The sequence below is a fragment of the Anopheles merus genome, chromosome X (assembly GCF_017562075.2).
Source record: "Anopheles merus strain MAF chromosome X, AmerM5.1, whole genome shotgun sequence".
Taxonomy (NCBI): Eukaryota; Metazoa; Arthropoda; class Insecta; order Diptera; family Culicidae; genus Anopheles; species Anopheles merus.
Genome location: NC_054081.1, coordinates 14,450,313 through 14,466,078, shown reverse-complemented (window position 1 = coordinate 14,466,078; position 15,766 = coordinate 14,450,313). Strand labels below are relative to the sequence as shown.

At 45.3% G+C, this 15,766-nt stretch overlaps 2 protein-coding genes across 2 annotated transcripts in view; one reads left to right on the top strand and one right to left on the bottom strand.

Moving 5' to 3' along the window:
* The window catches only part of LOC121598787 (probable glutathione peroxidase 2), an 85,779-nt gene that overhangs the window by 46,770 nt on the left and 23,243 nt on the right, over positions 1–15,766 (top strand). The window lies entirely within an intron of this gene.
* On the bottom strand, positions 11,482–12,940 carry LOC121598807 (fibrinogen-like protein A). Its single transcript, XM_041926097.1, has 2 exons — positions 12,544–12,940; positions 11,482–12,466 (listed from the first exon to the last, which is right to left on the bottom strand). Exons 1-2 carry the CDS (start codon positions 12,681–12,683, stop codon positions 11,542–11,544), a joined length of 1,065 nt encoding a protein of 354 aa, XP_041782031.1. The 5' UTR covers positions 12,684–12,940; the 3' UTR covers positions 11,482–11,541.

Below are 15,766 nucleotides of genomic sequence, written 5' to 3'. Positions count from 1 at the left end.
TTGGCTGCTCGTTGGAGCGATTTCCGGGAACCGGGAAAGGTCTGCGTCCGAAATTTGCCCTACCCAACCCATGCTAACTGTGATGGGTAGGACCTCGCTCCCTCCCTTCTCAACCAACATCTTGACATTTGGATGCTGGTGGGTCGCACGTCGCCGGCAGCAAATGCAGGGGGGAAACGACAGCTAATCTCGACCAATTCCATCGCCATTTCGGTCAACGGGAGCGCCCCGGGGAGCGCCCATTGCGCAGACTAAATTGACCCGGAAATGGACTCGGAAATGGACCGCCGGGTTACCATTCCGCCCTCGCCCTACCTCGGCTGCGATGCATTAAGCGATTACTCGGGGAGGACGTGTGCTGGGGCGCAAGGGGGGAGATAATCCAAATGCCTTCACTCTCGGTTGAACCAAATCGGACCGTATTGTGTCTAGCAGTCCTTCCGGTTGCAGTTCCTTCTGTCGGGGGTTCATTGTGGGGGAAAGAGATAGAGCTAGGTTGCGAGACAAGGGATCATTTTTTTCTTAACCAACTGTCCCCTCCCACCACCTGTTTTCACTGGTTCACTGATTGTGTTAAATAAAGGGGAAAGGCACTGATAGGGCACAGCAAAAAAAAAACACACACACACACACCAACACCCGCACACCACTGCCTCGCAAGGCGAAGAGGCGGCGGGGAAGGGACAGGGTGAAATCAAATCAAGATTTCGCATCATGTTTTGCCGCTTCGTTTCACCTAAACGATGGTGCAAATTAACTGCGCTGCCGTTAAGCGAAACGAGCTGTGTAACACGCCCGGATTGGCGGTGAGTGTGTGCGTGTGTATGATAGAACGAATGCTATGTATAGAAGAAGAAGAAAAAAGACTACGGAACAAATACAGCGAAAAGTGTTGCAAGCGTCTTGGGTCGGTGGGGAAGGAGATGGGGCCTGTGACCCTAACCGCAACGATCGTTCCGGTTCCAATTACAGACCGGGCGAATGTGCGGTGTGGCAACGAGAGAAAAAGAATGGCCGAGTTGCTTGCAAGACCGATTTTAAACGTGCCCAAAATGGTAGCTCTTACTAGCAGTTGTACGTTTTTAAGGGTTAAAGGCATCTCACTGACTTCGGTTGAAAAGAACGGCGTTAAACAAAAAATGGTGTAAGCCAACCAAGGTTCTTGAAAGATCGTTCTAAAACGCGCCCGAATAAACTCCCAGTAGATCAAACTGCAATGAACAACTTTTTAACGAGAGTTGTTGAATGCTAAGCTATCTGGAAAGAGAGATTACGCTAGGTCATGAAAAGTAACGCTTCAAACGTTTGGTGGAATGAAAAAAAAGTTATTAAGAGAACGTTTTGATTTTTGTGGAACTGTTTTGAGTCTTACGAAGGCATTTAGTATTGCAAGCATTTTTTTCAAAACAATGTTTAGTATTATTATTGCATTTATAATGATAATTATTATAACGTTATATTAAGATTCTTAAAAGTTATTTAATAGTTTAGGATCAGTCTGGTGGTACAGTCGTCAACTTGTACGACTTAACAACATACCTGTCATGGGTTCAAGCCCCGAAAAGTTATTTTAAATACTCTTAAACTGAATTCTAAACAGCAAGTAAACTAGACTTACTTGGACTGAAATCGTGTCTTAAAAGACGATTCACATTAAATAAAGCGGATTAATCTAGTTGATAATATGAATATAAAAAATTAATGTATTTAAAAATTAATGTAGCGTTAACAGCTAGAATCAATCAGGCTTATTCTATTGTTGCAATCGAGATGGTTGAATGTTTCTATAGAAATGTGTCAAGTAGGTTGTTGTTGTTATCCATGAAAACTTTTACGTATTCTTTCGATTCCAGAGTTGATTCAAGCCTGTCGTCTCGACATCAAAACCCTGACGGGATGGATCGAGTTGGGTAGTATGGCAGTTTTGAAGTAAACTTTTTCACTTTACTTACTATGAAAAATTAAGTTACATTTAATTAAAGAAATTAATTGAAACGCCAGTAAAACCAAATTTGATGGATCAACATGAAAACAACTAATAACTCAATGATCTTAAATTAGAATAAATTATTTCAAATTTCAGCTGTATTATCCAACTGACATTTTAGAAAAGTCAGATAGGCAAGGTTTATACAGGGTAAGTGTAAAATTTTCCTTGCCTAGACCAGTTTAAATTACACCACTTATAACTGTATGTAATGTTTTATCTAGCTTTTTTCTTCTGAAGATTGTAATATTTAACTGTCGTTTAGTAGTTTTCTCTATCAGTTTTCAATTTTTGTTGAATTCTTGGAACAACTTTTACTTTGAACCAAAATCCAAAACAGTTTTTATGCATATAGCATTACCATTTAGACTCCACTTTATTGACAACTGCTCAGCTCTTTACTGAGCCGTTATCAGCTTTGATAGTACGCGAAAATCACTTATTAAGGCATAGTTTTGTCGAATTTATTTATTCATCTATTTATTTATTAACAGAATCTACCAATATGGTAGTATTTCTATTTATCCAGGGAAAATTCTTGATATATGAATTAGAAAGCCAGTCTTTTGTGCCTTCACTTGCCATCGTCATTTTATCAATTTGGTGACAAATTTATCAGCAAAATAGTATTTACATTTTTGCAGACATTGGTTTATACTTTCCTAATATAACATTTTTGACCAAGAACATTAGTTATAAAGGGTCACCTCACCCTCCTTAATTCAGGGTTTCACAGTTCAATAAACATGCTTCATACAATGTCCGATTTGGGAATCATAATTGTCTACCACTTGCTAATACTTCAATCCACCTTTTCTACACTATCCACACGATTAAAATAATTGTCGACATCGATTGAACAAACGCAAAAAAAAATTATCCAGGAAAAGATATAGTCTTGACACAAGATTTAAATCTACATTTTTTAAGGCTCTAACAAATTCAACAAGTTCAACAAACGTTAAATGGTGGTCACCCAAACTCATAAATATAGGAAATTTTAAAATTCCTATACATTAATCCAGAGATATACTTTGAGGGATCCTGCACAGTTCTTCAAACCTCGTATATCGCCTTCACTCAACGATACGAATACTATTCAGCTGCACTTGCATGCAAAAAGTCAGACCAGTATCTGAAAACACTCAAGCAAAACCTAGCATAACTATTCTATTAATGGGGCCCTTCACGATTCTAGTCAGTTTTTATGGAGTTTGACGGTTGGAGGCAGAAATCATGTAAACACTCCATACAAAACCACACACAAAACTAACCTGCAATTTTCAGTCTGGATTATTCTAGGCTCAAAGCTAGAATTAAATGTGAGTACCTGCTCGAAAAATGGCAAAACAAGGTGGTGTTTACATTTATCCCAAGGTGCATTAAAAAGATCTGGTGATGGAATCCAGAATCAAAGTGTATGTAGTACAGGTGGTCTCATAGCATGTTTTTTATAACCAAATTTGAATATCACTTTTTGACAGAATGAGTGAAAACTGTTGTTCAAACAAGCTTTCTGGAGGCTTGACAAATACACAAAACATTCTTAAAATCTTCATCCAGAAACAGAAGCGATAAAAATCAGCCTTCTAAATTCATACACCTTGAAGTAAGCCCACCTGTATATTTTTAACGAGAGTTGTTGACCGACTTAGATAGCTGCTCGAAAACTGCTACACTATGCAAACAGCTGACAGGCTGAAATTTCAGCCTATGAACTTAAAACGGAAAAGGCCCCAATATTTGGATTTAGCACTCTAAATTTAGATCATTTCATAAGCACATGAAATACAAATGCAGCCTTTCCATAACGTTTATGACTTAGAACTATAACTTATAATTTAAGCTCTATCTCGGTCAACATTGGCTCAGCATGTGATTATTTTGTACAAGAAAAGAGACTATAAGTTCATGGAATGTCAAGATTTTTAAAGTTATCAGCCTGATTTTTGCAAAAACATAACTAAAGAGAGAGAAAGAACTTTCCTCAAAGCCATAAGATGAGTGAAAACTTGAGGTGTTCGACTTTAGAGTGCTACCACTAAACAACTACTAAAACACGTGTTACATGCCATCATTGCAGCTACCAAACCAAAGAAGCCCATGTGAGTAACTGGAGTAGAGTACTCTTCGTTAATCGAACAACTAAGACTGAATGTTGAAGCCCTCTACTTAAGCGGAACATAATTAGCATTCTCGTTGTTATTGTCTTATAATTTACATTCTCTGCTTGATTCAAATAACTGCCTATGTTCTTCGAGGGCCTGAACTGAAGCCTCGTTAAGCTGAACTGTTAGTTGCGTGAATAGGTTGAAACAATATAGCAATTACGAAGAGCCTTGACTCCTAATGAGACATGATGGAAGTAGCAACGCTTAAAGAACGCTTGAGACTGTTATCTTTAAACACTCCTTTACAAAAGCAAAGCATCTTCTTGGGCTGCTGCGTGAGGCTGAAGCGAACCGGCCCTTAACTACACCAGAATCGATCATCGATGGCCATAAAATGCGACATCGAAGATGCGTCCGATCGGCACACTGTTATTGATTGTTCTACCGCCTAGGCTTCCCTTCGGGCGACTTGGGACAAATTCCTATGACCTTGGTCATTTCCCGTTCCCTGCACGATGATGCGAGAGCAAGAGAGCAGGAGCGATAGAAAGCAAGCGGTAGGAAGAGAGTTCATTTATCAGCAGCCGACGATTGCGATTGAAAAATTACCATCGATAATGGAGGATGGGAAGAACATAGAGCACTCGAACCGAATCGATCAGCCCGAAGTCCCGAAAATCCCCCCCCCCCCCCCCCACACACACACACACACACACACACACACACACACACACACACACACACACACACACACACACACACACACACACATACACACACACATAAACACACACACACACACACACACACACACACACACACACGCGAACCCACATATACACAGAGCCATTTTCTCATTCTGATTGCTACTCCTTGCTTTCCCTTCCCGCACTTGAATGGTAATTTGTTCTGGAAATGCGGGAGGAACGGCCGGAAGCGCCGTTTGACCAAACGGGCGGACATTGCTTTCGCACGCTTGCCGTTGCGTTTCGTCCGCTCCGTTTAACAGGGGCAGCTCGCACTCGCAATCCACAAGCCAGGGGGTTTGATGTCGCTCGGGCGATTGTTTTTTTGTTGTTATCGTTTGTAAGTTGGCCTGTCACTGTATGTGTGTGGAAGTGTGGAAGTTAGTAGACGGAAGACTTATTTATGAGGCGAGAAAAAGTTATTTACATATACGACATCCACTTCTGCACCTTGATGTAGTGCTTTCCGGGGAGGATGAAGAGGACCCTCTCTATTTTGATCTCCCGCTCCTCTGCACTCTCCTACCTGTATCGTTTCTCTTGGGGAATGTTGTTTGCCTTCTTGTTGCTTGCTTTTTAAAAGAATGAAAGGTTCTTCTATTGGAGTTTTTTTTATTATGTGAACACCAAATAAACCAAAGAAAGAATAAAAAACACACAAACCTAACGCTTTTTTTAGGGTGATGGTGGTTTTTAGTGCCTTTACCCGTAACTAGCGCCAAAGCAAAAGAGAGAGAGAGAGAGAGAGAGAGAGAGAGAGAGAGAGAGAGAGAGAGAGTGAGTGAAAGAAAGAGTCAGAGGAAAACAACGTTTGCACTATGCTCGCTTGCAATCTCGCCTGTCCCACCAATCGCCCGCCGGTTTCGTTCTTGTTGCGTTTGGGCCGCTGGGTCAACATTATTTATGTCGAGCCCCATTTCCCGGATTTCTGGGTTGCGCGCCACTTTCACCCAAATGTGTCGAACAGGGAATAAGAGAGGGGGAGGGGGGGGGGAGGGTTGGTCTGGGCTGTAAATGGAATTATCTACCCCGTCGATACTCGAACATTGGGCGGGCACGCGCCCGGGAGTGATGACGAGCTTCGACAGGGATCTCTCGTTTGCACCCGCCGCTCCCCATACCCTCCTGCCATCCCCTCCCCGGACTCAATGCAATTAACTATCCTTTTGATGATGCTGATATAGATCCGATGTGTGTGAGTGTGTTGAGGGGAAAGGAAAAGGAAAAGAAACGTTACGAGGGCGGAGGGGGGGAGGAGATAAAGGAAAGGCCGTGTGTTTGTATGTGTGTGTTTATGAAGCCAAAAATGTCCCCACGACATAAGCGAATTTTGTCGGAAAACGGAATGAAATGAAGGTGTACAGTGTGTGCCATAACAATAGAAGTAAGTGCACTTTTTTTCAGTCATTATTTTAATGAAATAATTTATAAATATTTTGAAGTTGCGCTACGCCGAGAAGTGGTTTTGATAGAAACTTTTGTGTCTCTTTTTTCTAAATTATTTTTTACCTACTTAATAGGTTCACACACATACACACACTGTGTCTTTAATTTGGTTTCCGAAAAGCAAAATAACGGCCACCGGTGAATCGAGACAGGGGGTGGTTGAATCCAATAAATTGGATCCATTTCGTTCTCGTGCAGATAAATATTTAATTTCCTATTAACTGTGTATTGGTTATGCATCCGTTTTCGCCCGCCCACCCTATCCACCCTATCCACTTCCGCAGTCCCTGGACGGTGTGTCCTTGCTGTCCCGATCCTGGAGCGCTTACTTGACCTGTCGTTTATCTTCTTATCTAGGTACTGGTTTTAAGCTAGCAGCGGCACTATGCCCTTCCCATACGCATTATAGATGAAGGATGCAACAGAAAAGCTACCTTTGAGGGTGAGCGTTGTGGGAAAGGCAGGGTAAAGATTAAAGAGGAGCGACAAAAACAGGTTTTGAGCCCCGGCCGTGTAAACGTTTAATCCATACCCGTGCGTTAGTAGATCGATGCACTTGTTTGAACGAGCGAAACAAATGGCAGTAAGAGGATTGTGTGTGTGTAAGGAGGGTGTTGGAAGCTTGGTTGAGTTTTGCTTGAAAGTTTCAAAGCTTATTAACACCCGCCGAAAACTTTCACTTACTTGGAACTGGGATCTAGGGGGTGCTGAAAGAGTTTTACGTCGAATTCGTGAAAGGAGCAAGGCACTGTTTGCATACGGACATTGTTTCGTGATTACTGACGGTTAAATAAAGGCTGCCCTAAGGAAGAAGAGGAGGCGGAGGGGACGAGAAACAGTTCGAGAACTATTCCGTGAGGAGTGGTTTTCTAGCACTGTTTCATTTGCTGTTGCGTAGCAACGAAAGCAATGAAAGTGTTTAAAAAATGCACCATCGTCATGCCGGTTGCATAACGAAAGGCGTTTAGTTACGCAGAGTGCATATTACTTAACAAAAATACTTCCCTGAAAGTATGCCGTTTGCATTAGCAAGCTTGAGCGTTAAAAAGAGTGCTGAAATATGTCATGAGCGTCACGTGATGATCACCTCCGAAAACAATTAACGTATCTGCAGTACTTCGATGTTCTTTGCTGATACTCATTGAAAGTGCGTCATGACGTGCCGAACGCGACATTCTAGTGCTTAAGTCCAACGCGATACTCAGACTGACAAGCTGTGCTTAATGTCGTCGAAAGCGTAATCATTACATGAGCTTTTTATGGCTGTGAATAGTGCAGCGAAATGTCACTGTTTCAGTCACCAACTCATGACCAAAACGAAGTTCAAGTCAGCTCATGTATACAACTGTGATGATCAGGGATGAGACTCAAACAGTTCAATCACATGCTTGGTGACATTTGTTGTGGCACTCAACTCTTGGTCACTCACTTGGTCATGACATTTTCTCCCTATGATAATCACGGCATTGTGGGAGTGTCTGTCTGCTTTGATGGTCTGTAGGGTAGAACGATAAAGCTTTTGAGCGAGAAAACATGTTCATTTTGTTGCTTGGGACTATTCACACACACCGCATATATCTCATGATTATCGTGATGATCACCGACAGTCTTGTCGCGACCAAGTCTTGGCCAGTCAGTTGGTTGCAAAAATGTCACTAAGCATGCGAGGGTCGCAACAACTGTTTGAGTCTCACCTCTGATCATCACAGTGGAGAACGTGACGCTGGTAAGATTTTGTTTCAGCCGGAATTTGTCATGATTATGTCAGTGACATTGTACAGAACTGATCACAGTGAAAAAGTCATGAAAAAAGACAAAGTAACTGAACAAGCGCTGGTTGCTAAAATGTCACCAAGCATGTATCGGACACACCAATCGTTTTGAGTAACACCTCTGGTCATCACAATTGAGTACGTGACGCTGACATGGATTTTGTTTCAGTCAGCATGTTTTATGATATTTACAATGACATTTTGCTGGTTAGGACTCATAACGTGAACGCCTAAATATATGCAATTAGTATTACAAGATCTACTTTTGTTAGGTTTGTCATAAGCTTTCTCCCAATACAACTTTTTGAGCAGTGGGTGAAATCGAGCCGCCCATAAAATAGCGATACCAATCAAAAGGATCGATACATATTTGCCCGCTGTCGATGGTTAGTGCTGCTGCTACTGCCGCAATCCGGCTAGCAATGTTACTGATGGACCAAACGTTTGCAGTTGACGTGCGTGCCGTGTCAATATTACCCAACCTCATTAGTCTATCAAATATCTTCAGCGCAATCCCGCCCCATTAGCAACCCCGGCCCGGCGGTTACGAAATTACTGATCGATGCTGGCTGTTTTACTCTTCGATAGATTCCGCTGTACCGAGCACTCGTCTGCGTTTGGTCGAATCGACCTTTTTGGCGGGGAATGAGCGGACATAGTTGAAAGTGCGAAATAAATCCCCAGCCATCAATTCAATGACAGAAAGTGTGTCTGTGGACGAGTGCAAAGGAGTGAGAGAGAGAGAAAGAGAGAGAGAGAGAGAGAGAGAGAAAAGAGAGAGAGAGAGAAAAAGGAAAAACTAAACGGCAACACCAGGCGCATCGGTCGGGTCGGTAAGCAACAATTAGCTTTCGTATGGGCAATCGAATCGTCGGTGCCGTTCAGCTGAAGCATCGAGAAGCTAGCCAGCGGGCAACAGCACGTATCGTTGACCGTTTGTGATTTATTGGAAAGCAGAGCGAGCGAATTTTCCACTCAACAGGAGGTTTGTATTTGGTTTAAAGTGCTTTGGTTTGCGTATTTCCATCCCCACACACATAGATACACAGAAGGTCCCTTCAATGTTTTGCTTTTTACCAATCTACCAATTACAAAACAACTCCTTGCGGTCATGTTTCCTCCCGAGCACTCCCCAGTGGCAAGAGTGTGGCATTGTCAGCAGCAAAGTTGTCAGCCGCTCGTCACCTATCGCACACGCACACATCGCACCTCCTTCTCCCTTCACTCCTGACCCTGCTGGCTCATTCTCAGTGGCCCTTTGTTGTAAATTATCGCCATCATCGTCACCTCACCAGCCGTGTCATCGCCGGTTGCGTCGTCCAGATCCGTGTGCTGTAGAACACGAACCCCCGCCGCCACCCCGTGGGAGAGCTTTGTTGTGCTTGTGCCTACATTTAGGCGCAGGCTTACGGAGGGCCAGCGACCCGGAAATGCGCGCTCGGGAAGCGCACGGCTTCGCATGCCTTACGGTGTACGGCTGTTGTTGTTGTCTTATGTTCTGCTTCTACTGGTTCTTCTTGCTATTCAGCATCATCATCTTCTTCTTCTTGTTGCTCACACAATCTCTCGCACCAAGAGCGCACCAGAGGCTCACAGCGGATTGTGCGTTGTTGCATTTGCATTTCTGTCATTGCGTTCGTGGGCGGCCGCGCGTTTCCTTCGCTTTGTCCCGCAGTGCCCTATCATGCAAGGAATCATAACAAGTAAAACATTCGTGCCCGCATCCACGCTTCACACCCTTCCCTGTCCCGCTTCGAGCCCCCCGGGTCGGTAAGGGTGGGAGCAAACAAAACAGAAACCGTTAAACCATTTCTCCAACGGAAATAGGAATGGAGTGGGCAGGGATGCTGGAGCGGGCGGGAACGGGGTACGTCTTGTTCTCTTGGGTGGTGTTAGCCGAGCCGACCTAACCTGCGAGCGAACGTCAGGGGGGGGGGGGGGGGGGGGTGTTGGCGGCTGTGTTTGTGTTTTAATAAAATTTCCAATTACAATGAAAATTAATTTTGCATGAAGTCATTTGCACGTGCCCAGGGAGATCTGGGGAGAAAAAGCCGCGGATACGTGCATAAACCCCGTGAAAATGGGTTTATGCTCCACGTGTTTACGTGTGTGTGTGGTGTGTGTGTGTGTGTGTGTGTGTGTGTGTGTGTGTGTGTGTGTGTGTGTGTTGTGTGTGTGTGTGTGTGTGTGTGTGTGTGTGTGTGTGTGTGTGTGTGTGTGTGTGTGTGTAGTTAACAGTACATCAACAGTTAAAACCCGATGGCAGCAAGGAGGTTTGGAGGTTTGCAGCTCTGACAGCGGTGTACTAATTGTAATAATATGCATGCCAAGTGCTTCTCGGCAGCAGGATTTACAGCGACACACACACACACACACACACACACACACACACACACACACACACACACACACACCACACACACACACACACACACACACACACACACACACACACACACACACACACACACACACACACCATTATGCTTGGCGACTGTATTAACGGGGCCGGGATTTAAATATCTATTGTTGCTCGTTAATTCAAAACCCTGTTGGTGTGATGGAACACCGTTTGCAAAACCAGTCCAATAAATTCTTGTTGGAATCAAATGTGTACATCCGATTCTGATCCGATCCTTGCATCATTTCTACGGGATTGTGCTAGAAAGCTGTACAATGTTTCAACAAGTTTTTATTCCTCATACTCACACATGCACACACAGACACACATGTAGATAGGTTTTATATGGTCGTTTGTTGGGAAAGTTTTTCGTGTCCTCCATTCTTCCGTGTCTGTCCGTACGTACAGCGGAGGAGTTTGTTGCGGTAGGGAGACGGTGTTATCGGTGGGGCCTGACAGACTGTGCTTGAAACAAAGGCATATCTGCTCACTCTAAAACACTCACACACACACAAACACTCGCATCCACATAGAGAGGCAGATTTGAAACCACTGCGCTGAGGCTGAAATCTCAATGAGCGCGGAAAAATAATTGGAGCGTAACAAATATGACAGCTCTATTTTTGCGTTTGCGGGCCTGTCTGTGCACGTTAATGTGGTACTCTTCATTCTCTCTCTCTCTCTTTCTCTTTCTCTCGCTCGCTAGCGCACTGTTGCTGCTCACTCGAAAAGGCTTGAAAGCCATCTGTGCCCACCAAGAACTCCCACGTGATCAGCACGAACTAGTACATGACGTACACACAAACGTAGCCTTTTTGTTTGCAGAATGTGCCTTTGGAGTGTCGAAATTCCCAACCGTCCCCTTGCAAGCCCAAATGAACGAAGTGTCATCTAGGTCGATAAGCTAGGAGCTCCACAAAAAAACGCCCCTCTGGACATCATTAAAACAATTTCTTTCACTCCGCGTGCGTGTGCCTGTTGGTGGTGATTTGTTGCTATGATGGGAAGATGCCAAAGATTGATTGTGCTGGTGCTTTCAGTTTATTTTCCTAGCAGCAGAGAGGCGAAAACCCGCGGGCTACTTGCGGCGCTTCTTTATCTCCCGTATCATGATGCGGGTACGCTTCAGCCCCTGCAGATGGAGCCAGTCGAGCCAGTAGGCGAACCGGACGCCCGACTCGTTCCCGTACAGCCCGTTCAGGTTGATGCGGGTGCAGCTCCGGTGCCACCAGCCGGCCGCCGTCCGGTGCGCACAGTTCACATCGCCGTACTGGTCGTGGTCCTGGTCGTACGTCGAGAACTGCATGCCCAGATTGTACGTGAACTCGTCGCCGAGCGTACCGGAGTAGACGCCGAGCTTCTGCAGCCGGTACCGGTCCGTTTCGCCCCCGATCTCGAACAGGCTGTAGCGGGCCCAGCGCCGCTCGCCCTTGAACGATTCGGCCACGAACGCAATCTCGTGCGGCACCGCCACCGTAAGCCGGTGGATCTCGTCCAGCCCGAGCCAGTACTCGGTACCGATGTCGCCGAACCCGTCGCGGTACTTCTCCCAGCTCCGGTTGAAGTTGACGAACCCGTCGAACCGGTTCTGGATCACGATCCAGCCGCCGTCCTCGAAGTCCTGGTCGCAGTACACCTCGAGCGGTTCGCCCGGGCCGGACGGGCCGGCCGACGGGTAGATCAGCTCCTCGCCCGACATGCCGTCTGGGATTTCGCGGCAGCTGCGCGGATGCGTGCCGGCCGGGTGCGCTTCCTGGCGGTAGGCAGCGGTCGAGGGCGCGGTAGCGTTGCCCGGAGGCTGGAGCGATCCAGGATGGAGCGAGTTAGTGAACGAGTGGTCACGGTTGCATGGGCGCGCTGGTTGCGTTGGTGGTTGATGCTGCGTGCCGTCCGTTGCGCAGAACACTTTGGGAGCGTCTTGCTGGAGCAGTCGGAGTATTTCGCGCTGATTGGTGAGCAGCAGCTGCAGCATCTTGGCGAGCTCCTCATCTCGGGACGTTATGCTGGGTGGCGGAGAGGGAGTCGCGCGTTGAGGTTTTTGATTGAGCTTTCGGTAACCGATGGCCGCCCCACTACTTACGTGCTCTCGAGCGCCGTCAAGCGCTCGTGCAGGGAGGTATTGTCGCGCGTGCTGGGCGCCAACGCTGCAGCCGATGGGCCCACCAACGCGGCCAACAGTATTAGCAGCAGCATCTGGTGGCTTTTCGTGCTATCGTCCATGGCTGGTGCGGGTACTTTTTTCCTCAAACTAATCGTCTTGATACACAACCGACCATGCTGGTTTTGGCACTCGAGATTCACAACAGCCACCACCTAATGGTGCGACGGCTCACTACTGACGGCTCTTGTCGTGGACGATGGTGGCCAACAAACAACAAACAGCTAGCTTGGTGCTCGGTGGTAACCGATTCTGCTTCGACACACAGTTGATTTAGCAAACGAGATTACGAGTCTCGGAAGGTTAGAGCTGTTATTGTTCCAGTAAAAACCAACCCTGTCTGCATAACAACACGAAAAACAACCCCGACGAGTGTGTGTGTGTGTGTGAGAGTGTTTGTGGAAGCGCAATACTTACTTATGTTGTTTGTCGTGGTGACTGCCGTCAATTGCGTTGTATTGACCAAAGAAATTAAACTTAGAGGTCTTAACCTCTCAGTGGCCATCCACAAATTACGTTACGCTCACTCGAAATACATTATTGTTATATGATACAAAACATGTTGTACCAGAAATTATATTTTGCATTCCAATTCGATTCGAGTTTCGAGCCTTTTTTAGTATCGAATTAGATATTTAACTGCTGAAATTGTGTGAACAATGTTAAACAAATTCTGCGTGAAATATGACAACGTTTAACCTTTTTGAGGTTAAAACGGTGTTTAACAATGCCATAAAAGAGTTACTAAACACTAGGGGTAGGTGAAAGAGTTCTACTAAAAGTATGCGTGTGTATGGAAAACCTGGTTATCTAGAAATTCACAAAATTCTTAAGAAGTATTTAGAAAAGTTTTGTTTTTCGGATGGAATTTTGCCTTGCGTTGCAAAGCATCAGCAGACAAACGAATGAATTAAAATACCGTGTATAAAGACCCCCTTTACACCAAATTACCAAAATCAGATTAAGTGGGCCGTTATATACTGGGGACTACATCTGAGAAACTATCAGGCCTATTATATTGCATTCGGCATTCACTCGCGCGTTCATTTTGTTCATTTCGGTATCGTTTTCTTAGTGACATTCCCGTCCGAGTAACCCGTTGGCAGATTCGAGCCGACAAAGTAAAAGTCGGTACCGTGTTATTCGAACAGGAAGGTGCATGCGAGAAATTTTCTGCCGATAGCTTAAGCTATCGGGAACGCGCAAATTTAACCACAAAAAGAATTTAAGAATTTAAGTTTATCAACATTGATCAATAATATCTACCCTATTTCAAACAAAAATATGGAATTATTGATTTAAAAGAAGTGCTGAACCCGTATGTTTACACTTACTCCGTCCGCCGGTGGCTTCGACCAACTGTCAAACACATACAGGCCTATCGTGTACGTCGAACGTCTCTCGAAACCTTCGAAAGTCTCAGAATCGAACGGGAGAAAATTTGGTATTATATCATACACACTAGTTCTAATAGGTTAAATGTAAGTTATGTAAGTGTTATTAGACTTGTGTTGAGTATACTTACAAATGTAGACAGCGATTACAATTTATTTAATGGTTTTATTTGTGTGTTTCCGACAGCTTGAGAATCACTCGAATCTGCCTACTCGATATGATATGATATGATACCAAGTTAAGCTTCATCAACTTAAAACTGCCGGCGGAAAAACAACGAGTCAAAATATAGCAAAATTAACAAAATGAACGTTCGAGTGAATTTTCTTGAACGTCAAACGCAATATGACTGTTTTTGAATTTCATAAATTTAAAAGTAAAAACAACTTTTTTAAGCTCTTACGGAAATTCATGCATACAATTAAAACGCGCTTAAAACATCTCTTGTTTTGTCGTCACGCTACTTATGGTTGATACCTTATCGAAAACTGAGTACACTGGAAATAACAGAGGGTTTGATAGCGGGACATTGGTCAACAGGCATGATCTCTCCAAGGGGTTTAATCCTCTCGCTCTCCCCCCGCGTTCTTATCTGCCGGCGACTCCAGCGCTAAGGTTTATTTCCATGCGTACGGCCACACATTCTCACTGCCGAACGCCACTCAGAATCATCTCATGGATGCTTGCACATTTCGGGCAGCTCCGCCACAATCTAAGTAGCGTATTGACGTTCTGGCGCGCTAAAGACCGCCGCTGGGCTGGGCCAGTTTGGGCTGCCGCTTCGCTTGTTGATCGATACGACGGCCAGCAACGGCACGGCGGTACGTGTTGCTCGCAACAGAGAACAAGACCAAATGCCATCGTCATCGTGCTGCGTCGGTGCCGCAAAGAATGCTCGCCGCCCTCGGGAGGTGTACTGCTACATCCTCATCATCATCATCAACATCATCAACATCATCATAATCATCATCGTCAACATCGCGCTCTCGTTCGTTGCTGGTGCGGTGAACGTTAGTGCTCTTAGTGTAACGAATTTCAGCTTCACGCCAGCGGCGGGCAGCCGGATCGGGAAAAAGCCAGAGCAAACAAGTTTTCATCATGGCTGGGTTTCCGCTTTCCTCGCACTGTTTTCGAGCAGGAGCAAACACATACACACATAGAGAGACACACACTTGGCAATGTGTGGTGAATCGATACGGCCGTCCTGCTATCTGGAACACAGGTGTATCGCTCCCTGCAGCACGCGGCTGAGAATCGGGAAAATTGTATTTTCACAATCATCGACCCGGGCACCCTTGTTACGGGCACTGCTCAAACACACACACACACACAGTGCGATGCGCCAGAGACTGTGCGCTGTCAAAATTGAATTCGCACTCCATCATAATCACGATCGATAGGATGGCAAAGTGGATGGTTTGGAAGTAGTTTTTTTCTTTCTGAATTTAAAGCCTCCGACCAGCTTCACAGTGGGAGGGTGTCACTGTGAAGTGGTAGGAAGAAATAGTTTGCATCACGCCATGCCACGGTAGCGTTTGAAAGCGGGTCCTGTGGGAAGTTGAAATGTGTGGCCCTGTCTGTGTGCTCGGGTGTGGTTTTTCGCTCATGTGTGAGCGGTTTGCTTGCATTGGAGCACGCTGGTGCATGCAGGAAACAATGCCATCAGCATGCAGATGACACTCGACACTGTTGACCACAAGCTGTGACCACTTCAACAGTCGGCTGCAGTAAAGCTTGCTGCCGAATGCTT

Excerpts from the sequence above, each read along its gene's own strand:
- LOC121598807 (XM_041926097.1), bottom strand. The coding sequence starts at position 12,683 with ATGGACGATAGCACGAAAAGCCACCAGATGCTGCTGCTAATACTGTTG. Across the intron at positions 12,467-12,543 it reads TTGACGGCGCTCGAGAGCAC|CATAACGTCCCGAGATGAGG; the intron begins GTAAGTAGTGGG and ends TCCGCCACCCAG.